Below are 26,779 nucleotides of genomic sequence, written 5' to 3' on the forward strand. Positions count from 1 at the left end.
CTGTGGAAGCAGGTTCAGGAGTTGTCAAAGTACCTGCCCCAACAGCAACAGGACGCTTTTAAGGTGGTGGTCCAGCAGGGCCTAGAGTATGGTAAACACAAGGTGAGGTCCACCTATGAAGTGGTTGAGATGGCAGCTAGAGTGGCAGCCGCAGGCATTGGGGCCTGCAGGATGGCATGGCTCAAGCGTCTGACCTCTGGCTGGAGGTTCAGGAGAAGCTCATGAACCTGCCCTGTACTGGTGAGAACCTGTTTGGAGATGCGGAAGGATCACCATGAGAGCCTCCAGATCTTACTTAAATTTTTATCTTTTACTTAAATTTATTAATCGCCTAAAAAAAACCCTAAGCGATGTACCCCTTTCTAGATCATTTATAAATATATTAAAAAGCACCGGTCCAAGTACAGGTCCCTGAGCCACTCCACTGTTTACCTTTTTTCCATTCTGAAAACAGACCATTTAAAAAACAGAGTAGGATTATCTTTTAACCAGTTTGCAATCCATAAAAGGACATCTTCTCCTATCCCATGACTTTTTAGTTTTCTTAGATGCCTCTCATGAGGGACTTTGTCAAATGCCTTCTGAAAATTCAAATACACCACATCTACAAGTTCACCTTTATCCACATGCTTATTCACACCTTCAAAAAATGTAGCAGATTTGTGAAGCAAGACCTCCCTTGGGTAAATCCAAATCCATGCAGGCTGTGTCCCATTAGATTATGCCTATCTATATGTTCTGTGATTTTATTCTTTTATAACAGTTTCCACAATTTTTCCCGGCACTGAAGTCAGGCTCACCGGTTTATAGTTTCCCAGATCACCTTTGGAGGCCTTCTTTATATATCAGGGTTACATTGTCTTCAGGTACAACAGATGATTTTAATGATAGGTTACAAATTACTTGTAATAGGACTGAAATATTATTTTTCAGTTCTTTCAGAACCCTGGGATGTATACCATCCGGCCCAGGTGATTTGTTACTCTTCAGTTTCTCATCTGGCCTACTACATCTTCCAGATTTAACATCAGGTCAGTTCAACAGAATCATCACTCTTGAAAACAGTCTCTGTAATGGGTATTTCCCCAACATCCTCCTCAGTAAATAAAGAAGCAAAATAATTCATCTAGTCTTTCCTCAACCACCTAACAGTCCAACCGACTCCCTCGCAGATTTCCTTATTCGGATATATTTAAAAAAGTTTTTATGATGAGTTTTTACCTCTATGGCCAACTTCTTTTCAAATTCTCTTTTAACCTGTCTTATTAATGTTTTACATTTAACTTGCAAATGTTTACGCTTTTTCTTATTTTCTTCAGATGGATCCTTCTTTCAGCTTTTGAAGAAGATCTTTTAGCTAAAATAGCCTCTTTCACCTCACCTTTTAACCATGCCAGAAATTGTTTGGCTTTCCTTCCACTTTTCTTACTGCATGGAATACATCTGGACTGAGCTTTTAAGATGGGCCGTTGATATCTAAGGAACAGACTAGCAGTCTAGATAAGTTATAATGGAGATTCGAGCTCTGCATGATGAATTCTCTAAAAAAAAAATTCAGTTCCTTAAAAACTGAATGTCTGACGTCAATGAAAAGCTAGACAAGCTCTCCCTGCAGGTTGAAGAGCTGGAATGCCAAGTCTCAAATTTGGAGTCCTAGGAGTCTGGTGCTGCCAATTCCTTGGCAAACTTACAGAAGCAAGTGAGTGATCTAAAAGGGAAGGTTGTGGAGCTAGAAAATTGATCACGTCAGAGCAATGTGTGCTTCCTAGGGATTCCAGAAGGTGAAGAAGGCAACGTTTTTTTTGTATATGAAAAAATGTTTACAAGAGGTGCTGAAGCCAGATGAGTCCAAGCCAGAATTTTGATTGGACCGAGTGCACAGGATGCTAGGGATGCCCAGGAGCAATGGTAACAGGCACATGCTGTGCTAAATAAGTTTCACTCTTTTCAGATGAAAGAATAGTTAGTGCTGTTGTGGTTCTGGCCACGAGCACCGCGGCCAGGCCCTTACCTCCGGGCTCCTGGACCTGCGCCTGCTTCCAGAGGCCTGGTTTGCGTCCTGGTTGGTGGCATCCCCGCTGGGGCTGCGCCGCTGCAAGCCCTCCCATGGACCCCGGCTCCTAGGCGCGCACGCGCCCCTTGGGCGCTTTTCTAGGCCGTTTCCCGCCAGTGGTGACTCCGCCCAACTCCTGATGTCAGACGCTGCGGCCTTGATAAGCCGGCCGTGGCCATCCAGTCTTTGCCTTGCAACGGGTTAGCCTCCCGGTTTCCTGTTGCGCTGTGCCCTGGAGTGTCTCGCTTTGCTTTGTCGCTCCGTTCCTGCTACAGTACCTGCCTGGTTCCTGCCTGCCTGCTACAGTACCTGCTTAGTCCCTACTTGCTTGCTACAGTACCTGCTTGGTTCCTGCCTGCTTGCTACAGTACCTGCTTGGTTCCTGCCTGCCTGCTACAGTACCTGGTTGGTGCCTGCTTGCCTGCTTTAATACTGGCTTGGTTCCAGCCTGCCTACTACTGTTCCTGCCTGGTTCCAGTACCCGAATCCTGCTACAGTTCCTGCCTGGTTCTAGTACCCAAAGCCTGCTACAGTTCCTGCCTGGTTCCAGTACCCGAGTCATGCTACAGTTCCTGCCTGGTTCCAGAACCCGAGCCCAGTTACAGTGATGCTACTGTCCTAGTCTGGTTCCAGTTACCTGTCCTGATCCACAATGCGCCTAAGTCCCAGCGGTCGGGCCTCTACGGGCTCCTCCCGGGAGGGCTTCGGCTTCCAAGGGTGAAGCCACCTAAGTCCCAGCGGTTGGGCTCCTACAGGCTCCTCCCAGGGGAGTACCGGCTTCCAGGGTGAAGAACATCTGCCTCCCGGCCTGCTATTCACTAGAGACATTGACCATCTTTCCCAGTCTCCAGCAGGTCGGCCCAAGGGTCCACTAAACAGAGACTTCCATAACAGATTGCAAGGCCATGGACTCGGCGGATGCGCCTGTCCCCTTGGACCTGCCGGGGTTGGCCCAGCAGCTGCAGTATCAACAACAGTACCTCGAGGTCCTTACCGGATTGGTAGGGGAGTTGTCGGCCCGGTTGGATGCCAGGGCTTTGTCTGCCCCAGAACCAGGACTCGAGGCCCAGGACTCATCAGTGACCCAGCTGCCCGCACCCTCTCGTTACGCTGGGGATTTAAGGACCTGCCGCGGCTTCTTGAACCAATGTTTTGTATGGTTCTCTTTGTTGCCTCGGCAGTTCCCCTCAGATTCGGTGAAAGTGGCATATGTCCTGTCCCTGCTTGACGGGAAAGCCTTAATCTGGGCTTCTCCCCTTTGGGAAAACAATGATTCTTCGCTAACGGACTTACAGCTGTTCATCACGAACTTTCGCCAGGCCTTTGATGAGCCCGCCCGAGTAACCACAGCTACGTATGACCTGCTGCAACTTCGTCAGGGAGCTCACTCCTTGGCAGATTATGCAATGGAGTTTCGGACTTTAGCCCAAGAAGTAGGTTGGCAAGATGGTAGTCTTAAGGCCATCTTCCTGGAAGGCCTCTCCGGACGCATAAAGGATGAAATTGCTGCTTGAGATCTGCCGGAGGACCTCAATGCCTTGATTGAGATGGCTGCCCGCATTGACCGCCGCCTACAACAACGGGCCAAGGAGCAACACTCCTTTCGCCATAGTCCGGCTCGTGGGCCGAGACCGGTGCCCTCGCTCAAGACTTCTCGTCCAGACGCTCCCACCTGCGAACCTATGCAGCTGGGACGAGCCCCGCTTTCTGTTGAAGAAAGGCAACGTCGCCGTTCGCTGAAGTTGTGCTTGTATTGTGGCCAGAAGGGCCACTTCTTGGCACGCTGCCAGGAGCATGCGGAAAACGCCAAAGCCTAGGAGGTCTGGAGGAGCTCCTCCTAGGCTGTGCTACTGCTCCTCAGTGTACTCTTCCTGTTACCTTGGAATATCCCGGAGGTTCCTTTGAGACGATGGTGTTCCTGGATTCCGGAGCCGGAGGTAATTTCATCCTGCAGGACTTAGCCTCCCAGTTGCGTATCCCTACACATAGACGGGAGGTCCCATTACGAATTACCTCTATCCAGGGGACGCTTCTTTCAGGACATGTCCAGATGTCCACAGCACCCATTACGGTCCGCACCGGGGCGATCCATTCGGAGGAGATAGCCTTCCTAGTGTTGGAGAAGGCTGTCCACCCTGTGGTGCTAGGGTTGCCGTGGTTACAGAAACACTCGCCCACGATTCAGTGGGATACGCTACAGATTCTCAAATGGAGTCCTTTTTGCCTAGCTAATTGTATGAAAGTGCCCAAGACTCCCGCACTTCCCTTGATGCACGCTGCCGTGGGTCCTCCTGCACCTTATGAGGACTTTACGGATGAATTCTTCAAGAACAAGGCGGAGATCCTTCCGCAGCATCGTCCGTATGACTGTGCTATAGACTTGCAATCTGGTACTATGCCCCCCCCCCGAGGAAGGGTTTATCCCTTTATCCATACCTAGCAAGAAAGACTGCTCACTGAGCCTGTGCATGGACTATCGAGGCCTAAATTCTATTACCAAGCGAGACCTCTGCCCGCTCCCGTTAATCCTGGAGCTCCTTGATCGGCTTCGAGGAGCGAAGATTTTCACAAGATTGGACTTGCGAGGAGCGTACAATTTAGTCAGAATCCGTCCCGGAAATGAGGTGTTGCGGGACCTTCTGAACACCTGTGTAATTGTTACCTCGACGTTGTGTTAATCTACTCCCAGGATCTGTCGTCGCACCGTCAGCATGTCCGTCAAGTGCTCCAGATACTTACGGAGCATGGCCTGTACGCGAAGTGGGAAAAAGGTAGCTTCGAGAAGACATCCCTGCTGTTACTAGGCTACATAGTCTCTGCAGCTGGCTTTCGAATGGATCCTGAGAAAGTGGCGGCTATTAGGAATTGGCCCCGGCCCAGGGGTCTTAAAGCGTTGCAACGCTTCCTCGGCTTTTCTAAATTCTACCGTGACTTTATTCCCAATTACTTTCGTATTGTGGCCCCGTTAACTGCCCTCACCCGAAAGGGGGCTAACGCAGTGGATTGGCCTGCTTCTGCCTGCCAAGCTTTTGAGGCCCTTAAAGAAGCCTTCTGGTTAGACACTTGCCTTCGTCATCCGGATCCCAGCCGGCCCTTCGTGGTGGAAGTTGATGCCTCCAATGTGGCCGTGGGGGCCATACTTAGTCAGTACTCTGATTCTGGACAGCTGTTGCCCTGTTCATATTTCTCAAGGAAATTCTCCCCGGCAGAGAGCAACTACTGTGTTGGGGATAAAGAGTTGCTAGCCGTGAAACTTGCCCTGGAGGAATGGAGACAGTGGTTGGAAGGAGCCAACCATACGGTTACGATTTACACCGATCAGAAGAACCTAGCATTTTTGAAGCAAGCCCAACGCCTGAATCCAAGACAAGCCCGGTGGTTGCTGTTTTTTGACAAGTTTGACTTTACGTTACCCTACCGACCCGGCTCGAAGAACGTTCGAGCTGATGCGCTCTCGCGCTCTTCTGAGGTTGAAGAGACTCCTGATACACCCCAATATATTTTGGACCCTGAGAAAGTAAGTCTTGCTGCAACCTCAGTGTCCTCCCAAGGGAAGACCGTCGCTCCACGTCGCTCTCTGAGAGCAGTTCTCGCTTGGGCCCATGACTCCCTCACTGGGGATCATGCGGGGTGGAAAGGGACTATGGACTTGTTAAACCGTTTCTACTGGTGGCCAACGGTGAGACAGGACGTCCAAGCTTTTTGTGGGCTCATGCCCTACTTGTGATGTTTAAAAGCCACCCATCGGGAAGCCCAGGGGCCTGTTGCAACCTTTGCCCATCCCGGTGGAGCCGTGGAAGCACATCTCCACCGATTTCGTCGTGGACCTTCCTGCCTCAGGAGGTAATTCGGTCATTTGGGTAACCGTGGACCGATTTTCCAAGATGGCGCACTTTTTGTCCCTTTGCCTAAGCTACCTTCTGCACCTGACCTGGCCGGCCTGTTTGCCCAGCATATCTTTAGACTTCACGGTCTCCCGCAGGATATAGTCTCCGATCGAGGACCACAGTTTACAGCTCGTTATTGGAAAACCTTATGCAAACGCTTCAATGTGCAACTTAGTCTTTCATCAGCGTTCCATCCTCAAAGTGATGGGCAAACGGAATGAACCAATCGAAACTTGAAGACTTTCCTTGTGCCTTCGTGAACGAACGACAAGATAATTGGGCTAAGCTACTCCCATGGGCGGAGTTCTCGTATAATAATCACACACATGCTGCTACTAGAAGTTTGCCGTTCCTCGTTGTTTATGGGAAGCAACTTCGTCCGCCCTTACCTTCGCCTGAACCTAGTGCACTCCCGGCAGTGCAACTCTCAGCTCACCAGCTTCGTTCCTTGTGGATCTCTACCCAGGAAAGAATCCGTAAAGCCGCCCTGTCCGCTAAGAAGTGGGCAGATAGGCATCGTCAGCCAGCACCCATTTTCCTTCCAGGAGACCGAGTCTGGCTTAGCACCAGAAATCTACAGCTACGTATTCCGTTCAGACGACTAGCACCGAAATTCTGTGGGCCTTTTCAAGTCGCCGAACGTGTGGGAGCAGTCTCTTACCGTCTGCGCCTACCCTCCTCCATGCGCATACATGACGTCTTCCATGTGTCATTGCTGAAGCCTCTTGTTATCCAGGTACTACTCCCGGGCCCTTGAAACATCGGATCCTTCAGTACCGGAAGAGGTCACGTATCAAGTGCGTGAAGTTTTGGATGTCTGGTTTCATCAACTCTGATGGGAATACTTGCTTGCCTGGGAGGGTTGCGGATCCGAGGATAATTCTTGGGAACCGGCCCGTAACATCCTCGACAAGGACTTATTACGGCAGTTCCATCTGGACCACTCAAGTAAACCCGGACCTGCTAAGAGGGGGCGTAAGAGGGGAGGTACTGTTGCGGTTCTGGCTGCGAGCACCGCGGCCAGGCCCTTACCTCCGGGCTCCCAGACCTGCTCCCGCTTCCAGAGGCCTGGTTGGTGGCGTCCCCGCTGGGGCTGCACCGATGCGAGCCCTCCCATGGACGCCCTGCTCCTAGGCGCGCACGTGCCACTTGGGCACTTTTCTAGGCCGTTTCCCGCCAGTGGTGACTCCGCCCAACTCCTGGCGTCAGATGCCGCGGCCTTGATAAGCCGGCCGCGGCCATCCAGTCTTTGCCTTGCAACGGGCTAGCCTCCCGGTTTCCTGTTGCGCTGTGCCCCGGAGTGACTCGCTTTGCTTCGTCGCTCCGTTCCTGCTACAGTTCCTGCCTGGTTCCAGTACCCAAGTCTTGCTACAGTTCTTGCCTGGTTCCAGAACCCGAGCCCAGTTACAGTTTTGCTACTGTCCTAGTCTGGTTCCAGTTACCTGTTCTGATCCACAACCCGCCTAAGTCCCAGCGGCAGGGCCCCTATGGGCTCCTCCTGGGGGGGCTTCGGCTTCCAAGGGTGAAGCCACCTAAGTCCCAGCGGTTGGGCTCCTACGGGTTCCTCCCGGGGGAGTACCGGCTTCCAGGGTGAAGAACATCTGCCTCCCGGCCTGCTATTCACTAGAGACATTGACCACCTTTCCCAGTCTCTAGCAGGTCGGCCCAAGGGTCTACTAAACAGAGACTTCCATAACAAGTGCAGACAGCCAGAGAACTGATTTGCTTGCAATACAAGAATTCTTGGGTATAGTTTTCCCCTGAGTACAGTATGCATACTATCGGGCCGATACAGTACAATGCGCTCCGGTAGAGCGCACTGTTAGCCCGGGTTTAGCTGCGCGTTTTTGACGCGCTAGCTTTACCCCTTATACAGTAAGGGGTAATAGTGCGTCAAACACGAGCGACCAACCCCCCCGAAACTACTAGCGCCCGCAATATGCAAATGCATGTTGATGGTCCTATTAGTTATTCCCGTGTGAACCAGAAAGCAAAATGTGCAGCGAAGCCGCACATTTTACTTTCAAAAATTAATGCCTGTCCAAAGGCTGGAGTTAATTTCTGCCGGCGCAGGGGGAAATGTACAGAAAAGCAGAAAAAACTGCTTTTCTGTATACCTTCCGACTTAATATCATAGCGATATTAAGTCAGAGGCCCCAAAAATAAAAAAAAATTAAAAATTAAAAAAAAAAAAATTTTAAATTGGCCCGCGGGTCGGAAGACGGATGCTCAATTATGCCGGCGTCTGTTTTCCGAACCGTGGCTGTCAGCGGGTTTGAGCGTCTGCTGTCAAACCCGCTGACAGCCGCCGCTCCTGTCAAAAAGGAGGCACTAGGGACGCGCTAGTGTCTCTAGCGCCTCTTTTTACCGCGGGCCCTAATTTGCATAGGACACCCTCCTGAATCGCGCGCCCAAGAGAGTGGCCTGTGCGCACGCCGGGAGAGCGGGTGCTCGCTGGCTCTCCCGCGCGTTTTTCTGTATCGGCCTGTATGTGCAGGATAGCTGTGTATGCGAGGATCAAGAGAGAATTTCATGAATGGTACCAGTGATTTTGCTTACTCTACCCTGCTAAACTAACCGTTTACCTCAACGGAGAGTGGAAAGCCTTTTCTTCACCTACCGGGCTGAAGCCCTGGCCCGAATCAACTCACTATGGAGTGGGATCCGCGGTGGTGCAATCATGTGCAGCCTCCACTCTATCCTGGCGCTCCAGCACTATCATGAGTAGAGCCGCATGAAATGCTAGCTGCAGAAAATCTGACTCTCCGACACATTGTGAGGAGGGAGAGTCGAGTCAAGTTGTGGATTTGGAGACTAGTGGGGAACTGGCTGAAATATCTGGTGCACTATGAAGTTTGTGAGCTTGATTAATTTCTATTGCTGGGTCTTCTACTAGGCCCTGGGCTATGAGGTTTAGTAATACTTGATTCCTGGAAGACATGATTGGACTGGAAGCATCAAGGAAGAGGGAAGTGTGTTTTCCTCTTTCTATCCCTAATTTGATGGGGCTGCAAATCTTGTGGGAAAGTTGTTCATTGACAATTCTTAATATTGTTGTTTATTCTACTAGGATTGCAGTTTGCAATGTTGGTAATCTGTTGTGGTTTAGTGCGGCTATTTTGTCTTTATGCAGCTGAGAACCTATACCGTCTCCAGGGTTGGGTCTTTTTGGGCCCATGCTTTGTTTCTGCTTGAGGAATATGCTGGGAAGCTAAAGTTGTTCTTCTTATGTTCTTATGACTTGATAGGATGGGGATTTTCTTTGATATATGGACGTGAGGGAAGGGATGGTGTACTGGGCATTTGGAGGCAGGGGGATAATGTGCTCATGTGTACCTTATGTAGGATATGTTTTCTATGGTAGAATGGAGTGTCTTTGAGGAGTGTGTTATGGTGTGGTAACTTTGATAGCTCTTAAGATGGGTTCTTTGCAACTCTGCTTTTGGAATGTGAAGGGCCTGAACCATCCAATAAAAAGGAAACAAGTGGCACAGAGATTGAAGCAATTGAATGTGGATATAGTTTTCCTGCAGGAAACACATTGGCAAGATACTGTGGAGAATTATAAACTTAAGGCTCCATGGGTGGCAGAATATCTTTCTGCCTTCTTTAGGTTGAGGAAAAGGAGAGGTGGTGTGATTATTTGTTTTGGGACGACTGTACATTTTCATCATGAACAAGTAGTTATTTGGGACCCAGAAGGGAGATTTATTTTAGTTAGAGTAGTTTCATGAGCAGTTCATAACCTTGCTTAATGTGTGTGCTCCAATGAATGGTCTAAACCATTTTTTTTTCATGATACCTTTGAATAACTTTATACTGAGGGTAAAGATGTTTTGTTGGTGGGAGGGGATTTTCATGTTAATTTAGCGCTTGATAGGAGTGGTAAGTCACTCCTTGGAAATTATAGGAAGGGAATGTCTACATTTTTTGCAGAATAGTATCAGGGAGGGAGGTTGGCTTACTTGATGTTTAAAGGAAACTTTTTTTATATTGGACTGTGAAGAGAATATTCCGTTGCCTAAACTGAGTATGGAAGATAGAGAGACGTTAGATGTGCCTATCGCAGCATTTGAGGTGCTAGAGGTGGTGATAAAAAAGATGGGTTTGGGGTAGAATATTATAAGAAATTTGAGTAGTTGACCCCCATTTTGGTTCTGTTATTTCAGAATGTGTTGGTAGAAGGGTATTATCCAAGACTATTATAGTGATACATAAAGAAGGGAAGCCTAAGGATGACTGTGCCTCCTATATCAATAAATACAGATTTAAACATTTTTGCTAAAATACTTGCCACTAGTCTGGATAAGACTTATGGGGCTACTTGTCCATAGGCTTCAGATGGGGTTTAACTCTGGGAGGCAATCTAGCAGCAAGATGTTGAGAATTCTCACCATAATTGATTCTGAGGCGGTGCAAGGAAGGTGCTTGGCAATATTGCCGCTAGATGCAGAAAAAGCTTTTAATAGGGTGGCATGGGATTTCTTAGAAGAAACTTTGGGAGTCTTGTTTTGGGAATAATTTTAGGAGGTGGGTTATGACTTTATTTTTCCCCTACAGCGGAGGTACTAGTTAATGGTGTCTCGTCAGCTGGTTCTCATTTGCATAGAGAAATGAGGTAGGGGTGTCCTCTCTCACCTATGCTGTTCACTCTGGTGATGGAACCCCTAACAGAATATATACGTAGAGCGGATCCTTTTTCATGGACAGGTGCATAAAGTGGTGCTTTATGCTGATGATATGTCAGTTTACGTACCTAATCTGACTGTTTCCATTCCAGACTTGCTGGAGGCTTTAAAAGCTTATGGGGAGGTATCTTGTTACAAAATAAATATCCAGAAGTCTGAACTCATGCTGCTAGGCCGTGCCTAATCTTAGTATTCAGAAAGAAATACACTGCCCATTTAGGTGGACCACTGCTGATTTTGAAATTTCTGGGGGTTTCCATTTCTGGAAATCTTTTCCAGTTGAATTACTGGCCTCTGCTAAAACAGCTGAAGGCAGATGCTTTTGTGCTGAGTGGTGTGGGTGTGAGCCCTTGGTGCTGTAGTGTAGTTGACACAGTCTTGTAGGTGAACCTATGAGGCCTATGCCAACAGCTAGCGAATGTGCCCTAAAGCGGGACAGACTGGAGCATCACCTATACCAGCTGCCTTCCCCGTAGGTTGAGCATTTGGGTTTTGACAGCCAGCAAGACCGTAGGATGAGCAAGGGTCCAAGAACACACCAGGGTCAGGACAGGAGATACCCGGGAACAGGCCAGGGTCGGGACAGGTGGCAGGCAAGTGTGATCAGGTCCAAGGCAATGGTCAGGTCCAGGCAGCAGGCAAGTGAGGTCAGGTACAAGGCAAGAGGTCAGTACCAGGATATCAGCCCAAAGAATGGGTGAGGACAGGTGAGGAGAAACTGGACAAGGCAAGCCGGGCAAAACAAGACTGGACAAGATGGGCAGGGCAAGGCAAGGCTGAAACGCAGGAACAACAGGAGCAACACGCACTGCTCTAGACAGGAGACCCATTGCTGAGGTGAGTAAATGATGTGGGGCCCTTGCTTAAATATCCCGGCAGGGCTGATGTCCTCTGAGGGCGCCTGGAAAGAGTTCCTGCTGTGGGGCCTTTATAATGAGGTCATGCGCGTGCGCCTAAAGAAGTGGACAGTGGTATTGCAGAGAAGGTGGCGTTCTGCTGTGAAGGACCTGTGTGCGTGTAGCAATGTTCCTGCTGCTTCAGCCTCTGGATAGCTGGTGAGTGCAGCCAGTCACAGGCTTACCCTGCTGCTGTCCAAACGTAACAGCTTTGAATTGGAAAAGATTGCCTATGAGCTAGTTGGGTAGAGCAAATGCAATTCGTATGAAATAGCTACCAAGGAGTCTATATTTGTTTGTTATGACACCCATAGCGTTACCTTCAAGTTTTTTTTTTTCAGGTCCTGAATAAAATAGTTTTAAATCTTATAGGTGGATAAGGCTGCATGTATTAGCTTACAGGTTTGGAGAGAGCTAGGGCGGTTGAGGATATTAATTTCCCTAACTTTTTCAGATACTGCAAGGCTGCTTTATTTAATATTCTGGCTCGATGAAATTCCCCTGGGATCAGTCAGCATGGAATAGAGTCAGAACAGAGAGAGCTGGGGATTAGGGGTGGTTGGTATGTGTCTAAAAGAGTATTTGATTCATTGGTTGCTTCTTGGGTGTGATGGGGTTATGTGAAGCCAATGGGTGGGAAACAATTTTTGGGAGTAGCTCTATTTTAGGGTATGAGAAACTGTCAGCTCTTGTCCTGCTATGCTATGACTTGATTTGTAGATCTTGGACAGATTTTCAAACCAAATTTAATTTGGGTTAATTTGTAGACCACTGGTGTGGGATACACTGACTTGAGCCCCATTGATGGGGGAGAAGATAATTTTTGTTAATAAAAATGCAAAGGAACGGACAAGTAAAATTTTTAGAACTCTGCAGTAGGCCAAATTTGGATTGTAGTGCATTTACAGTCCAAAATGATAAGGGGAATGGAACAGCTCCCCTATGAAGAGAGACTAAAGGGTTAGGACTTTTCAGCTTGGAGAAGATATGGCTGAGGGGGGGATATGATAGAGATGTTTAAAATCATGAGAGGTCTAGAACGGGTAGATGTGAATCAGTTATTTACTCTTTTGGATAGTAGAAAGACTAGGGGGCACTCCATGAAGTTAGCATGTGGCACATTTAAAATTAATCGGAGAAAGTTCTTTTTCACTCAATGTACAATTAAACTCTGGAATTTGTTGCCAGAGGATGTGGTTAGTGCAGTTAGTGTAGCTGTGTTTAAAAAAGGATTGGTTAAGTTCTTGGAGAAGTCCATTACCTGCTATTAATTAAGTTGACTTACAGGCCGATGGAGCGCACTGTTAACCTGCCCTTGGATGCGCGTTTTCCCTTACCCCTTATTCAGTAAGGGGAGGAAAACGCGCCTCCAACCCGCGGCACCTAATAGCGCCCTCAACATGCAAATGCATGTTGAGGGCGCTATTAGGTATGCCCGCACGATACAGTAAGTAAAATGTGCAGCCAAGCCGCACATTTTACTTTAAGAAATTAGCGCCTATCCAAAGGTAGGCGCTAGTTTCTGCCAGCACCAGGAAAGTGCACAGAAAAGCAGTAAAAAATACTTTCCTGTGCACCCTCCGACTTAATATCATGGCGATATTAAGTCAGAGGTCCCGAAGAGTAAAAAATTTAAAAAGGGCCGGTGGCTGTCGGGCCGAAAACCGGATGCTCAATTTTGCCGGCGTCCGGTTTCCGAGCCCATGGCTGTCAGCGGGCTCGAGAACCGATGCCGGCAAAATTGAGCGTCGGCTGTCAAACCCGCTGACAGCCGCCACTCCGGGCTAAAAGGAGGCGCTAGGGACGCGCTAGTGTCCCTAGCGCCTCCTTTTGCCTGTTTCTACTGCACCACCTAATTTAAATACTGTATCGCGCGCACAGGTGAGTGGCCTGTGTGCGCGCCGGGAGAGCGGGCGTTCGTCCGCTCTCCCGCAGACTTTACTGAATCGGCCCGTTAGAAAATAGTCACTGCTATTACTAGCAACAGTAACATGGAATAGACTTAGTTTTTGGGTACTTGCCAGGTTCTTAAGGCCTGGATTGGCCACTGTTGGAAACAGGATGCTGGGCTTGATGGACCCTTGGTCTGACCCAGCATGGCATGTTCTTATGTGCACTTAGGCTATCGCACAGGTTAACCCGCAGTTGGATTCGCGTTTTGGATGCTCATCTATAACCCGTGATGCAATAAGGAGATCAGCGTGCGTCCAAAATGCACATAGCTAATAGTGCTCATCACATGTAAATGCCACGTTGATGAGGCTATTAGCTAGTACCCCCGATGTGTAAAGAAAAAAAATGCACCCAACGTGCACATTTTAACCCTCAAAAATTAACGACAGCCCCGCAGCTGGCATTAAGTCTTGAGGCGCCCTGATCCCCTTATTGCATCGGGTTATGGATGAGCGACCAAAACGCGCATCCAACTGCTGGTTAACCTGTGCGCTAGCCCTAGTGCACGATATTGCATTGGCCTGACCGTGTGGGAAAGCCAGGAGGAGGATTAGAATTTTGTTCTGATTGACCTCTGGAAATGCTTTCAGTCACTTGATGTAGCAGAACAGCAGTATAGAATACATAATGCGTGTCTATTTTACACCTTCTCATTTGAAGGTGATGGATCTTTGTTGGAGGGATTGTGGTCAGATGTACTCTTACCCATATTTTGTATGCTTGTCTGGTTCTTAAAGATTACTGGGCTGCTGTTCAAAGGACTGTCATCCATTTTTTGGGATGGTAGTGCCTGATGGTTCTAGGGTGTATATATTGGGTATTTGTCCCTCTGAGTTGTATTCTGGTAAAATATACCAAGTTGCTATGAAGTTATTGGCTATTGAAAGAAGAGTATTGGAAAAAAGCAGCACCTCCCTGAAGCAAACATTGATGTGAAGGAGTGGGTAAGGGGATAGAATTGGAACGTCTCTCTGCAAAAGCTAGAGAGAAGTACCGCTTTGTACTTAACTCCTCCTATCAATTGAACATCTAAGTGCTGGTACCTGTCAGTTGTACCGGGACTTAGTCACTTCACTTGAGCCAGGACTGGTTCCTTCACTGGCAGCTGACCTGTTCCTGTTCAGAACTCAGTTCTGAATGGGGTGGAAATGGTGCTCCACTTTTTAAAACTTAGCTGTTAGGTGGGATGAGATGTAAAACCCCTGACTTGACCTGCTAAGTCCCAAACTTGGCCAGATAAACACTTGAATATCAACCTGACAGATATAACAATTATGTAATTACATTTTTTCTTTTTAAATTGTAATTCATCTGATGTGTTAATGATCAGCAGACTAAAATTTATATTTTTTAATCATTTTTTCAGTAGTTTTTCTTATTTAAAAAAAATTGGTGGGATTGAACAATTTTGCTCTGTCTTTCTGATTTCTTCTTGGCTCCTTGCCTTCCATCATGAGAGGGCTTGAATGAGTAGATGTGAATTGGTTATTTACACTTTCAGATAATAGAAGGACTAGGGGGCACTCCATGAAGTTAGCATGTGGCACATTTAAGATTAATAGGAGAAAATTCTTTTTCACTCAACGCACTACTAAGCTCTGGAATTTGTTGCCAGAGGATGTGGTCAGTGCAGTTAGTGTACCTGGGTTCAAAAAAGGTTTGGATAAGTTCTTGGAGGAGAAGTCCATTAACTGCTATTAATCAAGTTTACTTAGGGAATAGCCACTGCTATTAATTGCATCAGTAGCATGGGTTCTTCTTGGTGTTTGGGTAATTGCAGGTTCTTGTGGCCTGGTTTTGGCCTCTGTTGGAAACAGGATGCTGGGCTTGATGGACCTTTCGTCTGACCTAGCATGGCAAGTTCTTATGTTCTTATCAAGTGTAAAGTTTGAGCTATAAGCTGAGGATGGTTCCTTGGCCTTTGAGATTAAATCCTGTACAATATAGGCAATTAACATCCTGCCATTCGTCCTCATTGGCTTCATGTTTGTTTTATAACCATAGCCAAAGCACGAGGATTAAACTCTATATTAAAATAAATAAATGAGCACTTAGGATTTTCTCAGTCTTTTGGTAAGGTCTGAGTCATGAGCGAAGGATGGTCTTTGGCCTTTTGGCCAAGACTAAAAACGTGTGCAGTGTGTGTATGGGATGGGGGGGGAGTCCTGTCATATGATCCTACTGGGGTCATGAAACTGTTTGGATCATGGCCAAACCAGGAAAAACTAACAGTGAATGTTTAAGACTCAATGTGTATGCTAAATGAATTGCAACCACTCAGTGAAATATTTTATTCTGTATATAATAATTGAACTTAACTTTAAAGTAGTGGGAATAGTGGACCCTTGGTGCTGCCTAGTGAGCAAGCCCAAAGGCCCACGCTGACAGCTGACGGAGAAGCCCTTGGGTGGGACTGGTTGGAACTTCACCTATACCAGCTGCCTCCCTTGCAGGTTGAGCCCTTGGGTTCTGGCAGCCAGCAGGTCTTAGGTAAGTCCCTAGGGCTATCCAGAAGCAAGAGTCCAAGTCCAAGCAAAGGTTGGGATAGGTAGCAAATAGGACTACCAGGCTGGAGGTCGGGGCAGGGAGCAGACAGCAGATAAGGATATCAGGCCGGAAGTTGGGGCAGGCAAGCAGACAAGGCAAGAGTGGTCCAAAGCAGAGGGTCAGGTCTGGGCAGAGCTCAAGGAAGGTCAGAATCCAAGCCAAGGTCAGAATCCAGGAACTCAAGCTGAGGAGGATAAGACAAGGCATGGACAAGGCAAGGAACAAGAGTGTACTAGCAACACACACTGGGACACAAAGGCACACCAGTGGACCTGTTGCTGAGGTGTCATATGCTCCTTTGAGGGATCCTAAGTAGCACAGGGTCTGACATGTCATTGGAGAGAGCCGTGGCAAGTTCCCACTATAGCCCCTTTAAGTATGCTGATGATGGGCATGCACCTTAGGAGAGTCGGCAAGATTGAGGTCTAGATGTCGTCCATGTTGTGCTGAGTGGCGGCAAGAGGAGGAAGAAGTGGTAGCAGGAGGATGATTCCATGCCACAGTGGCTCTGAAGTGGCATCAGGGGATGAGTGAGGCAGCTTGCGGGAGCATCTCGCGAGCCACCAACCATATCATATTTGTCCTATAAATACAATATAGGAGAAAAATGTCTAATTTTGCTAAACCACAATACATAAAAGCATTAGCGTAGCTGCATCATTTTAACAATTGCATAAGAAAATGCCATATTGGGTCAAACCAAGGGTCCATCAAGCCCAGCATCCTGTTTCCAACAGTGGCCAATCCAGGCCATAAGAATCTGGCAAGTACCCAAAAACTAAGTCTATCCCATGTTACTGTTACTAGTAATAGCAGTGGCTATTTTCTAAGTCAGCTTAATAGTATGCATTTTGGCTTAACGCTCAGTACACAGACTACAATGAGAGAAATCTGCACCATGCAGGTAGATGGACCCAGTAAGTATATTCAGCATGCCAGGAGAAACTGTGAAAAGTTAGCATTGCTCCACTTGCCCTGTAAATAAAGTATAACCTTAACATAGCCCTCAAGAAGTCTGTTGGAACACATTTATTTTTGTACCTTGGATGTCCTGAAATTTAAAGGACACTATCCTCCATTTTTTTAAAAAAAGCTTCTTATATTACATGTTTTTTTCATTTCTCTGTTGACCAGCAGAGCTGGATTAGCCATGACTTGTGAGTGACATTATCCAATGGTGCTGAATGAACCCATTTCTCATAGCTCACCTCCCCCATTCCCCGCTTGGTTGGGAGCACTACTCCTGGCCAACCATGTAGCACTAGTTTCCAGATCTGCATAGGTCAGTGGGTTGAGCAAGATCAAAAGGCCTTTGGTGCCCGAACAGGCTCGGAGCAAGACACCTAAGCAGGGTTCATCTATGGGGCAGGTTCCATTGAAGCCAAAGAAGCAGACGTTAGTGCCTTGGGGGCATCTTCCTTCATTGCACAGGATGCATCTATGTCACTGATGCACCTTCTGTACCCAGACCCCAGCCCTACCAGGTTTACATCTGTGGCATCAGCATGAAGTATCCTCTCCAATGCGCTATTGAAGTAGTTGGTGCAAAAACCCACTATAGCACCATCTATGGTGCCATCAGCGCAAGGGACCATGCCACTATCAGTGAAGGTGCTAGTTCAGTTTCCACCAGCATAGCGGATCTTGGGTGAGGCCCCAGCACTGAAGAAGGTACAAAACCCATTTATGTTGGCATGGAGTATCTCTGATCCAACAGTGGCATTGTCTTTGTAGACTAGCACTTCTGAAGAAGTTTTCTCTTCTCTACCCTTAGCCCAAAGGGCTCCTCAGCCAATGGATCAGTTAACAGAAATGGTAAAGAATATATTTGCCTCATTCACATCAGAGGATAGCAAAGGGAATTTGGAGCCTCTCCCTGTCCAAAATGGAAGAAGTTTTCCGGTATAGTGGAGCCCCACCCAGTTCAACACCACTATGTGCTTCATCAAAAGCATTGCTAGCCATAGACACTTAAGTCTACAGCAAATGAAGCAGGATTCGCCTTGTCAGGGGGAGCCCCAATGTGTCAGAGGACAAAGAGGGAGCTTCAGTTCAATTGAGCTGTATCCACATGGCATCCCCTCTGAAGCAACAGATTTCCACCCTTATCGCCATCTTCATCATTGGAGTCTTGGCTCAACACCTCCCCATGGTCAGGAATAGACATGGATTCTATGGGAATTCCATTGGAACCCTTACTTCTCCTCCCATAGATCTCTGCTACTCAAAGTTGCTGGACAAGCTTGTGAAAGTATTTAATATTAAGGAGGCTGAACTGAGGATGAAAGTTGTCAGGCTTAGTTCCTACAACTGCTGGCAGAATTAGCAGTGATTCCAGTACACAAGCTGCTTCAGGATTGTCAGACATTGATGTGACAATCTCCCACTTCATGTCTGCTGGTAACCGTAAGCTTGAATTAAAGTACATGGTGCAAGCTGTCATTGGTTTTGGAGTGGTCCAGCTTCCTTTGTTACGCATGCCACCCGCAGCAGCCCCGCGGCCCTCTCACCTTCTCAGACAGATTCCAGTGCCTGGCTCCTCTTCTCTGGCGGCAGTGGGCCACCAGCTCCGACCTCTGGTTCCCTCCTGTGCCTCCGGTCCTACCATGCTACCCAGTGTTGCCAGCCAAGATGTCCCTACTCATTGGGCCTCTCCGCATGGCCCGCGGAGAGACGCTGCCATCAGCGCCGCGCCCCTTCCTAGGCACGTGTGCGCGCATCACTAGTTCTTTTAAAGGGCCCACGGCGGGAACCTGGCTGCAGACCCAGATGCTGACGTCAGACTCTTCAGAGTATAAAAGCTCAGGCCTCGCTCCATAGCATTGCCTTTGCAACAGGTCTCCTCATAGTCGTTGCTGATCCTAGAATTGTGTCTTAGTGGTGTTCCTGTTTCATGTGGCTCCCGGTTCCTGTTCTCCTTGTTCCTGTTTGTCTGTTTTGGCCTGACTCTTGGATTTGACCGTTGCTAAGCCTGACTACTCTTCAGCTTCTCTCCAGCCCCGGACCTCTGCCACGCCTGACTACTCTTCAGCTTCTCTCCAGTCCCGGACCTTCGCTATGTCTGACCACGTCTGCTTTGTCCATGCCCTGACCATTGCTTTGACTATGCCCTGACCATTGCTTTGACTTCGCTTGCCTTGTCCGTGCCCTGACCATTGCTTTGACTACGCTACAGACTTTCCTGTGTCCAGAGTTCTATGCACTTGCCGCCGGCTCTGATCCTCGCCTGTCAGTGATGCCTCTCCTTGCCTATTCTCTGGATGTGGACTTACAAGGCTTAGGCCTTCTTTTGCTTGAGCGCCTCCAGTTACTTATTGTTCCATTGGCGCCCTTCCAGGATAGGACTACGCCATCTACCAGCTGCTGTCTCTGGGCTGAATCACCATCCATCTCTAGCTAACTTTGAGGCCCACCTAAGTCCTGCCGGCCCCGGCCCCCAAAGGCTGAACCCGAGGGGAACGAAGGCTTGTGTAGGTGAAGCTCCAGTGGCCTCTAGCTTCAGCTCACTCCATCTGCTGATGGTGCGGTCCCGTAGGTCCTTGCCTACGGGTTGCGTCAACTCCGCCTCAGCCCAAGGGTCCACCTCCGACGCAACATCCTTACCGCTCTATGGTAATAAAGTCAGCTCTCAAGCAGGCCAAGAGGACTTGGGTGTACTCAAATACGAATGAAAAACCAAACCGAAATTTGTGGAAAAAAAACTTCCTGAAAACAAACTGAATAACAAAAACGAAAATGTTTTCTAAGCACATACCTAATATGCATCAATCTGCTGGGGATTTTTATGCAGGTTGGGAAAAATGCAAAGCAAGATATAAGTAGCCCTTCATATGACTATTTGTATAACACTCAAGAGACCTCTCAAGAATCGCAATTCTGAAGTGGGCTGTGCTGAAATGATATTCTCAGAACAAACTAGAACTACCACGTTTATCTAGAAGCATGCTTTAAAGCCAGTATATACATTTTACTACATTTCAAGTACAGCTGAGAGCTCTGGGTCTGTCTTATAAATACATAAAGTTGGAGGGGTGAATTTTCAAAAAGTTGAACATGTAGAAAAAAAAAGCATATATACAAGTACCCTCCCCCTCAGCTTGGACCTGTCGAGCGTCCTTATTCCGCCTGGATATCTTTCAGGAAATGACTTCTCTCCCCAGTATGGCATCCCATGCCGATGGGTTGGGATGAAACAAATCCTCCAGCACCTACAGGTTTTTATGTTAGTACTGTATTTTAAATGTTTGTATATTTTAATTGTATTTTTCATGTTTTAAATATTGTAATTCATTTCGCATATGCTGCTTTAGGTGAAAAAGAAATTTAAAATAAGTTGGCTTTAAAAAATGATTGGATAAGTTCTTGGAGGCAAAGTCCATTAACACTGCTATTAATCAAGTTTACTTAGGGAATAGCCACTACTATTAATTGCATCCGTAGCATCGGATCTTCTTAGTGTTTGGGTAATTGTCAGGTTCTTGTAGCCTGAATTGGCCTCTGTTTGGAAGCAGGATGCTGGGCTTGATGGACCCTTGGTCTGACCCAGCATGGCAAGTTCTTATGTTCTTATAATACACATCCAGGGAAGGATCTGAAGCATATAGATACTTTTGGCAAGAAATTGTTTCAGAATTCCATACTCAGGCACTCGGATTGTGGCCCACCAGTTGTATATGGCACAATAGCTAAATAAGTGTGTAAAGAAATTGAAGACTTTGTCATAGTTATCAGACCTGGAGCAGGCTGACATGCATAAGGTATTAAAGGATGTGGAAGAGTGTGAGTAACTTTATATGCTCACAAGGGAGAAAGCTGACAGTCATTCAGCAGTTCATGGTTTGGAGGAATGTATCTTTGAAGGATACTAATGAAACAGGAGAGTTAGGGCATCCCAACAGAGGGGTTCCAATAAAAGCAAAAGTAGTCCATGTGCTTATAAGTAAAAAATCATTTGAGTTTAAGAATTACAAATTATCCCTATCAACTGAAAAGTAGGTTGTTAATGCAAACAAAAAATGCTCTTTGAAATGTCTGTATGCCAATCCCAGAAGTCTAAGAAGTAAGATGGGAGAGTTAGAGTATATAGCAGTGAATGATGAGATAGACATAATTGGCATCTCAGAGACATGGTGGAAGGAGGATAACAATGGGACAGTGCTATATCAAGGTACAAATTATATCGCAGTGATAGGGAGGATCAACTTGCTGGGGGTGTGGCACTTTATTTATTTGGCATTTTTATATACCGATAACCGTTTGCACATCGTATCGGTTTACACTTAACTTAGAACTAATAGGCAAAGGCCTTTACATGGAACGATAACTGAAATTAAACAGAGGAAAACAAGAAACAGTAATCAAATGAAGAAAACTAGTTTACAGTAATTTACAAGTATTTACAAGAATTAATCAGAAAACAAAGGCATAAGGAGTTCTGTTAGTAATCATGAGGAAGGATTGGCAGACGGGTAGGCTTGTAGAAAAAGCCATGTTTTGAGTTTCTTTTTGAATTTAGGGGTGGATGTCTCTGTGCAAAGGTCTGGAGGGAGGGAGTTCCAAATAGTGGGGCCGGCGAGGGAAAAGGCCCTATTCATTGTGGAGAATAGTTTGTAGGGTTTAATTGAGGGAGTGCGGAGAGTTCCTTGAAGGGCAGGACTGGTGGGTCTTGTGGAGGAATGAGGAAGGAGAGGGGGCAGAGCCAGTGGAGGTTATCGTTGGTAATGCTCTTGTGGATGAGGGATATTGTTTTGTACAGGATACGTGATTGGATTGGTAGCCAGTGGAGTTCGATGAGGGTTGGTGTGATGTGGTCTCTTTTTCTTGTGTTACAAAGGATACGTGCTGCAGCATTCTGAAGAAGTTGCAAAGGTTTGGTGTGGTTGGCGGGGAGGCCGAGGAGGAGGGCATTACAGTGCACACCTTCACATCCCACTACTGTCTGGGTACCATGTCAAGAAATGAAAGTAGTTTTGGGCAAGCAGTTTTGCTCAGTCTGTTCATCCAGTTGTCCACTCTCCATTGGTGGGTTTGTTTTTCGGTAATTGTTCCATTGTGCAACCCTCAGCTTTGGACTCCATGAGTTATTTCTCTCTGCTTGATGATGGAGAAAGCAAGTTTCCTAACCTGTAAATAGGGTTCTCCATAGACAGCAGGATGAATTAGCCATCCTGATTACCTCCCCACCTCCCTGGAGAGTTAAGTACCTCACTAAAGCTTAAGCTCTGCAAAAGACTGAGGGGCTCATGATGCAGTGCATGCATAAGAACTCCTGCTCATGCTTAGTAAAGGTTTTTACTGACCTTGGAGAGATGGATCCGTTCAGCGCCATTAAATGACCTCACTCATGGCTAATTTATCCAGCTGTCTACCAAGAACCCTGTTTAGAGGTAAGCAAATGTACTTTCTTGAGTGCTGCAAATATATTTTCTACTTGACTTTTACTTTTGGGTGGGTGGGGAAAAAATCTGGTACAGATTGTTGTTTGTTTTTTTTTCTCTAACCTTAACAAATTTTTTTTCATTTTTTCTTCTTTCAGCTGCACAGCTGTGGCGAAGCCTCAGTGTGAGGTAAGAGAATTTTCTTGCTAAACATGTTTCTCTGGGTTTATGTACTGCATTTGATTAGGGTTTGTTTTTGCTGTTTATTTCTTTTTTTTTTTTTTTCTTTTTCTCAAGAAACCAAGCGGGTAATTTTCAAAGCCAGTTCTGTCAGTGAAACTGTGCCTTATCTTTGGAAATGGGCTTCCACCTGCTACGCAGATAAAGATATGCATCCTTTCACCCATAGTGGGAAGAGGTGTTCTTGAGGACTGGATTGGGATGGGGTTTGGAATTATGTGCATAATATTTCATTTTCCTAAGTAGGTGCAAAATCTTTCCAGAAAAAAAAATTATGTGCACACATTGGCGGGTGAAAATTGTGTGTGGTTAGTTTTGGCAGGATAATTATCAAAGTATGTTGATACTTTTCTTTTGTCATAGTGCACAATACATTGAAATCATTGGCTCAGTGTGCTGCAGTGGTCAAAAGAGCAACTAGAATATTTATTTATTTATTGAGTTTTATATACCGTCGTTCGGTTTTGCCATCACAACGGTTTACAAGTTTTGATCGGAGTCAGACAATTTAAATGGGAAAAACAAAGATCAAGATTATAGAAGATTGAGAAATAAGTATGGGAGCAGGTACATTTAGAGGCAGGTATCAGATAATAATATTAGGAATTATTAGGAAGGGAAAGTGAATAAAATGGAGAATGTCATAGTACTTCTGTATCGCTCCACGGTGAGACTGCACCTTTATTACTTTGTGCAGTTCTGGTCAAAGCATCTAAAAAATGATATAGTTGCACTGGAAAAGGTTTAGAGAAGTTTTTGATAAAAATGATAAAGGGCATGGAATGGCTCCCCTATGAGGAAAAGCTAAAGAGGTTAGGGCTGTTTAGCTTGCAGAAAAGATGACTGAGCGGGGATATGATAGAGGTCTATAAAATCATGAGAAGTCTAGAACGGGTAAATGTTAATTGGTTATTTACTCTTTCAGATAATACAAGGACTAGGGGGCATTCCATGTAGGTAGAAAGAAGCACATTTAAAACAAATAGGAGGAAATTCTTTTTCACTCAACGTACATTTAAGCTCTGGAATTAATTGCCAGAATATGTGGCAAAGGCAGTTAGTCTAGCTGGGTTTAAAAAAGGTTTGGATAATATCCTGGAGAAGAAGTCCATAAACTGCTATTAATCAAGTTGACTTAGGAATAGCCACTTCTGTTATTGGCATTAGTAACATGGGATGTATTTAGTGTTTGGGTACTTGCCAGGTTCTAATGGCCTGGATTGGCCACTGTTGGAAACAGGATGCTGGGCTTGATGGACCCTTGATCTGACCCAGTATGGCAACTTCTTATGTTCTTAACCGTTGTAAAGTCTATGAGTAAAAAGTACCTGCAAACTTTATGCCAGTGTGGGCAGTTAATAGAATTAGCCTCTAAATACTTATAGCCAGTCTGGTTTGTTTTTTTTTAATTCTTTATTTATAAATTTTCAGGCATACATAAAGAGAAAACAATAACCCAACAGGTTCAAGTAGCATCATTACAAAAACAACTCAATCTGAGCACGAGCACAATGAATATCACAATAACAGTCAACATACAAAGATTTTTAAGCGTTGGCAATACTATCTTGATATTGATGCTACAAATTCCATACACGGTTGTATTTAAAATGCTGATTTTTCAGGGTGTAATTTAACCCTTCTATAGTAGCTGTTTCACGAATTTTGAGATTTCCAGTAATCTAAGCATTGATCTCGATTCCAAAATGTGGCTATTGCTCACATTTGGAAAGGTGAGTAATTTAAATCTAGATATTCAAGTGAATTAATGGCTTGCATGACCATTGGGGAAGTGGACTTTGTAGACAGGTCTGTTTGCAGAGTGACGGGATCGCTTCTCGGCCTCTTTTTGACTAGTACCAAGTGTAAGGTCTCAGCCATGCGCTGGGGATGGTCCTTCTTGGTCCTGTGGCAGAGAAATTGTATGGTATGGGGTTGGGGAGGGTTTACTACCTCAATGGGGTCATGATTGTCTTACAGCCTTGGCCAAAGCAGGAGGATTAAATGTCCTGTGTATTATTAAAAAAAAAAAAAAAAGTGTTCTTTTCACTATTGGCCATTTATTTTTGGTGAACTGAAAAGTAGTTCACCTAACAGCCTTTCTCATGAGTTGTTGGGGTTTTTTTTCCCCCTAAAGATTATGGCTTTCATGTAGCAGGCTTAGACAAAACGAATTTAGGTGTCAGCAGGCTCCTCCTCTGAGCTTAGTGTTTCTGTAGTACTCGCAGGTTCTTTGAAGCTAAGAAGGTATAATAGAGACTGCTTTTGATTACTGTTGATAGAAATGTAGTAATTAATAAAAGAATTCTCTCTTCATTGATGGAGTTGGTGTAAATCTGCTGTATAATTGTTTAGCCTAACAGAGGCTGTGTGCAGCAGGGTATTTTGGTCTACAAGTCTTTTCACTCTTCTGTGGCTTTAAGCATTCATCCTGATACCTTTGTTTATAATGGAATAACTTGCGTTTTTATTTTCCTCACGTGTACTCTGAGACTTTGTTTGCTCTGACCGTGTTCAGATTTTTTTTTTTTTTTTACTGATATAAGGCATTCTTAAACTTCTTAAACTAAAAATATTTTCTGTTCTACATTAGTACTGTGTGTTTCATTGCTTTTATGTAACTAATAATGCTTCTGGTTCTTTATATGTTTTTAAGCTTCTGAATTCTATTAAGCGTAACAATTTTGAATTAGAAATGGAAAAGTGTAAAGACTTGTAATAGGAATGATCCATAGACCATGTTGTAGTATGGTAACGTACAGAATAATAAATATACCTTGTATAATTCTTCTCTGACTTTTTTCAAGCACTATATAGACATTATCAACACATGATCTTGCACTAACTTTCTCAAAAGTAACCATTGTTAGCCTCTGCGTAGATTATTATTAATCATTTGTATAGCATGTACCAGATGTACAGAGAAACATAATGGATAGTCCCTTCTCCTTGAAGCTTACAGTCTAGTTAAGACAGATATACAAGATACACAAGGGAAAACAAATAGGCCTTGGGTAAGCAGCAAATTCTGGCCTTTCTGCTTTATGTTACCAAAAGCCTGAGAGACTGAGGAGCCAGATTTGTAGTTAGTTTGCAGAGAAAAAGGGGCACCTGAGTGTCAAATCTCTTTATGGATTTTTCCTGGAACTGTCACTCAGCTGGGACATCAGCAGATAAGGAGGGTTTAAAAACATTTTTCAGTTATGCTGGTGTGCATTAACTTCTTGAGTTTGATTTAAGGGAAAGAAATGTCATTGCTAATACTGCTGATGAGAAATAGCTTTGAAAATTTAGGATCTGTTTTACAGTAGGCTAATATGATATGGAGTTGGGCTTTCCTGGTGAATTATATATGCAGTAGGAGGACCCAAAGAGCCCATGTTTGTAGCTAATTTGCAGAGAAAAGGGGAACCTGAGTGTGTAAAATCTCTTTATTGAAAATGCTTATTAGTTACTTTTATTTTCTATTGCTTAAGTAACCCTGTCTTTAATGAAAAAAAGAGAGAGATTTTGAAATATAGGTAGATACAGACTGTTAAAGAAAATTAGTAAAGAGAGAGAAAACATATCTCTCTCTCGATATTGTTGGATAGAACATTAGGAAAAGCAATAAGAAACAGATGGCTGAGGAGAAAATCTGGAAAGAATTGGTTTTACAGCTTGCTAGGCACAGAAAGTGACCATGTATGAGTCAGAGCCTAATTTTTCTGGGTACTAACTGGAATATTTTTAGTGTATTAACCGGCACTATTTTCTTCCGTTAGAAGATAAAAAGAACTAGAATCGATCGTTGCACTTGACACTTGTAGAATTTCTGTAGAACTTCTTTCTGAACTCTACACACTTTACATTTGTAGAACTTCTTTGTCTTTAAGAGAATTTTGCTATGACCACTGCTATAACATTTCTTGGGATGTGCAGTTTGAATTAGGGCACATGACTGTCTACCGTGGCATGCTTTGAACTGAGCTGTCACTGAGTAGACGTTCTTGAACATACATCTAGAACTGCACTTGAGCATTGAATCTGTGCGCAATAAATAAGTACGCTAACATCTTGAGGCTCAAATTTGCAATGAATTAAAAAAAGAAAACCAAAAATGAAATTTACTGAGCTTTGAAAAAGTATACTATTAGTA

At 45.4% G+C, this 26,779-nt stretch overlaps 1 protein-coding gene across 1 annotated transcript in view; it reads left to right on the top strand.

The window, feature by feature from the left end:
* RETREG1 (reticulophagy regulator 1) overlaps positions 1-26,779 on the top strand; it is a 302,227-nt gene that overhangs the window by 43,259 nt on the left and 232,189 nt on the right. The window contains exon 3 of the mRNA XM_029590332.1: positions 22,560-22,590. Within this exon, the coding sequence (XP_029446192.1) occupies positions 22,560-22,590 (31 nt within the window). The remainder of the gene's footprint in view (positions 1-22,559; positions 22,591-26,779) is intronic.

Source organism: Rhinatrema bivittatum, chromosome 2, assembly GCF_901001135.1.
Source record: "Rhinatrema bivittatum chromosome 2, aRhiBiv1.1, whole genome shotgun sequence".
Lineage (NCBI taxonomy): Eukaryota > Metazoa > Chordata > Amphibia > Gymnophiona > Rhinatrematidae > Rhinatrema > Rhinatrema bivittatum.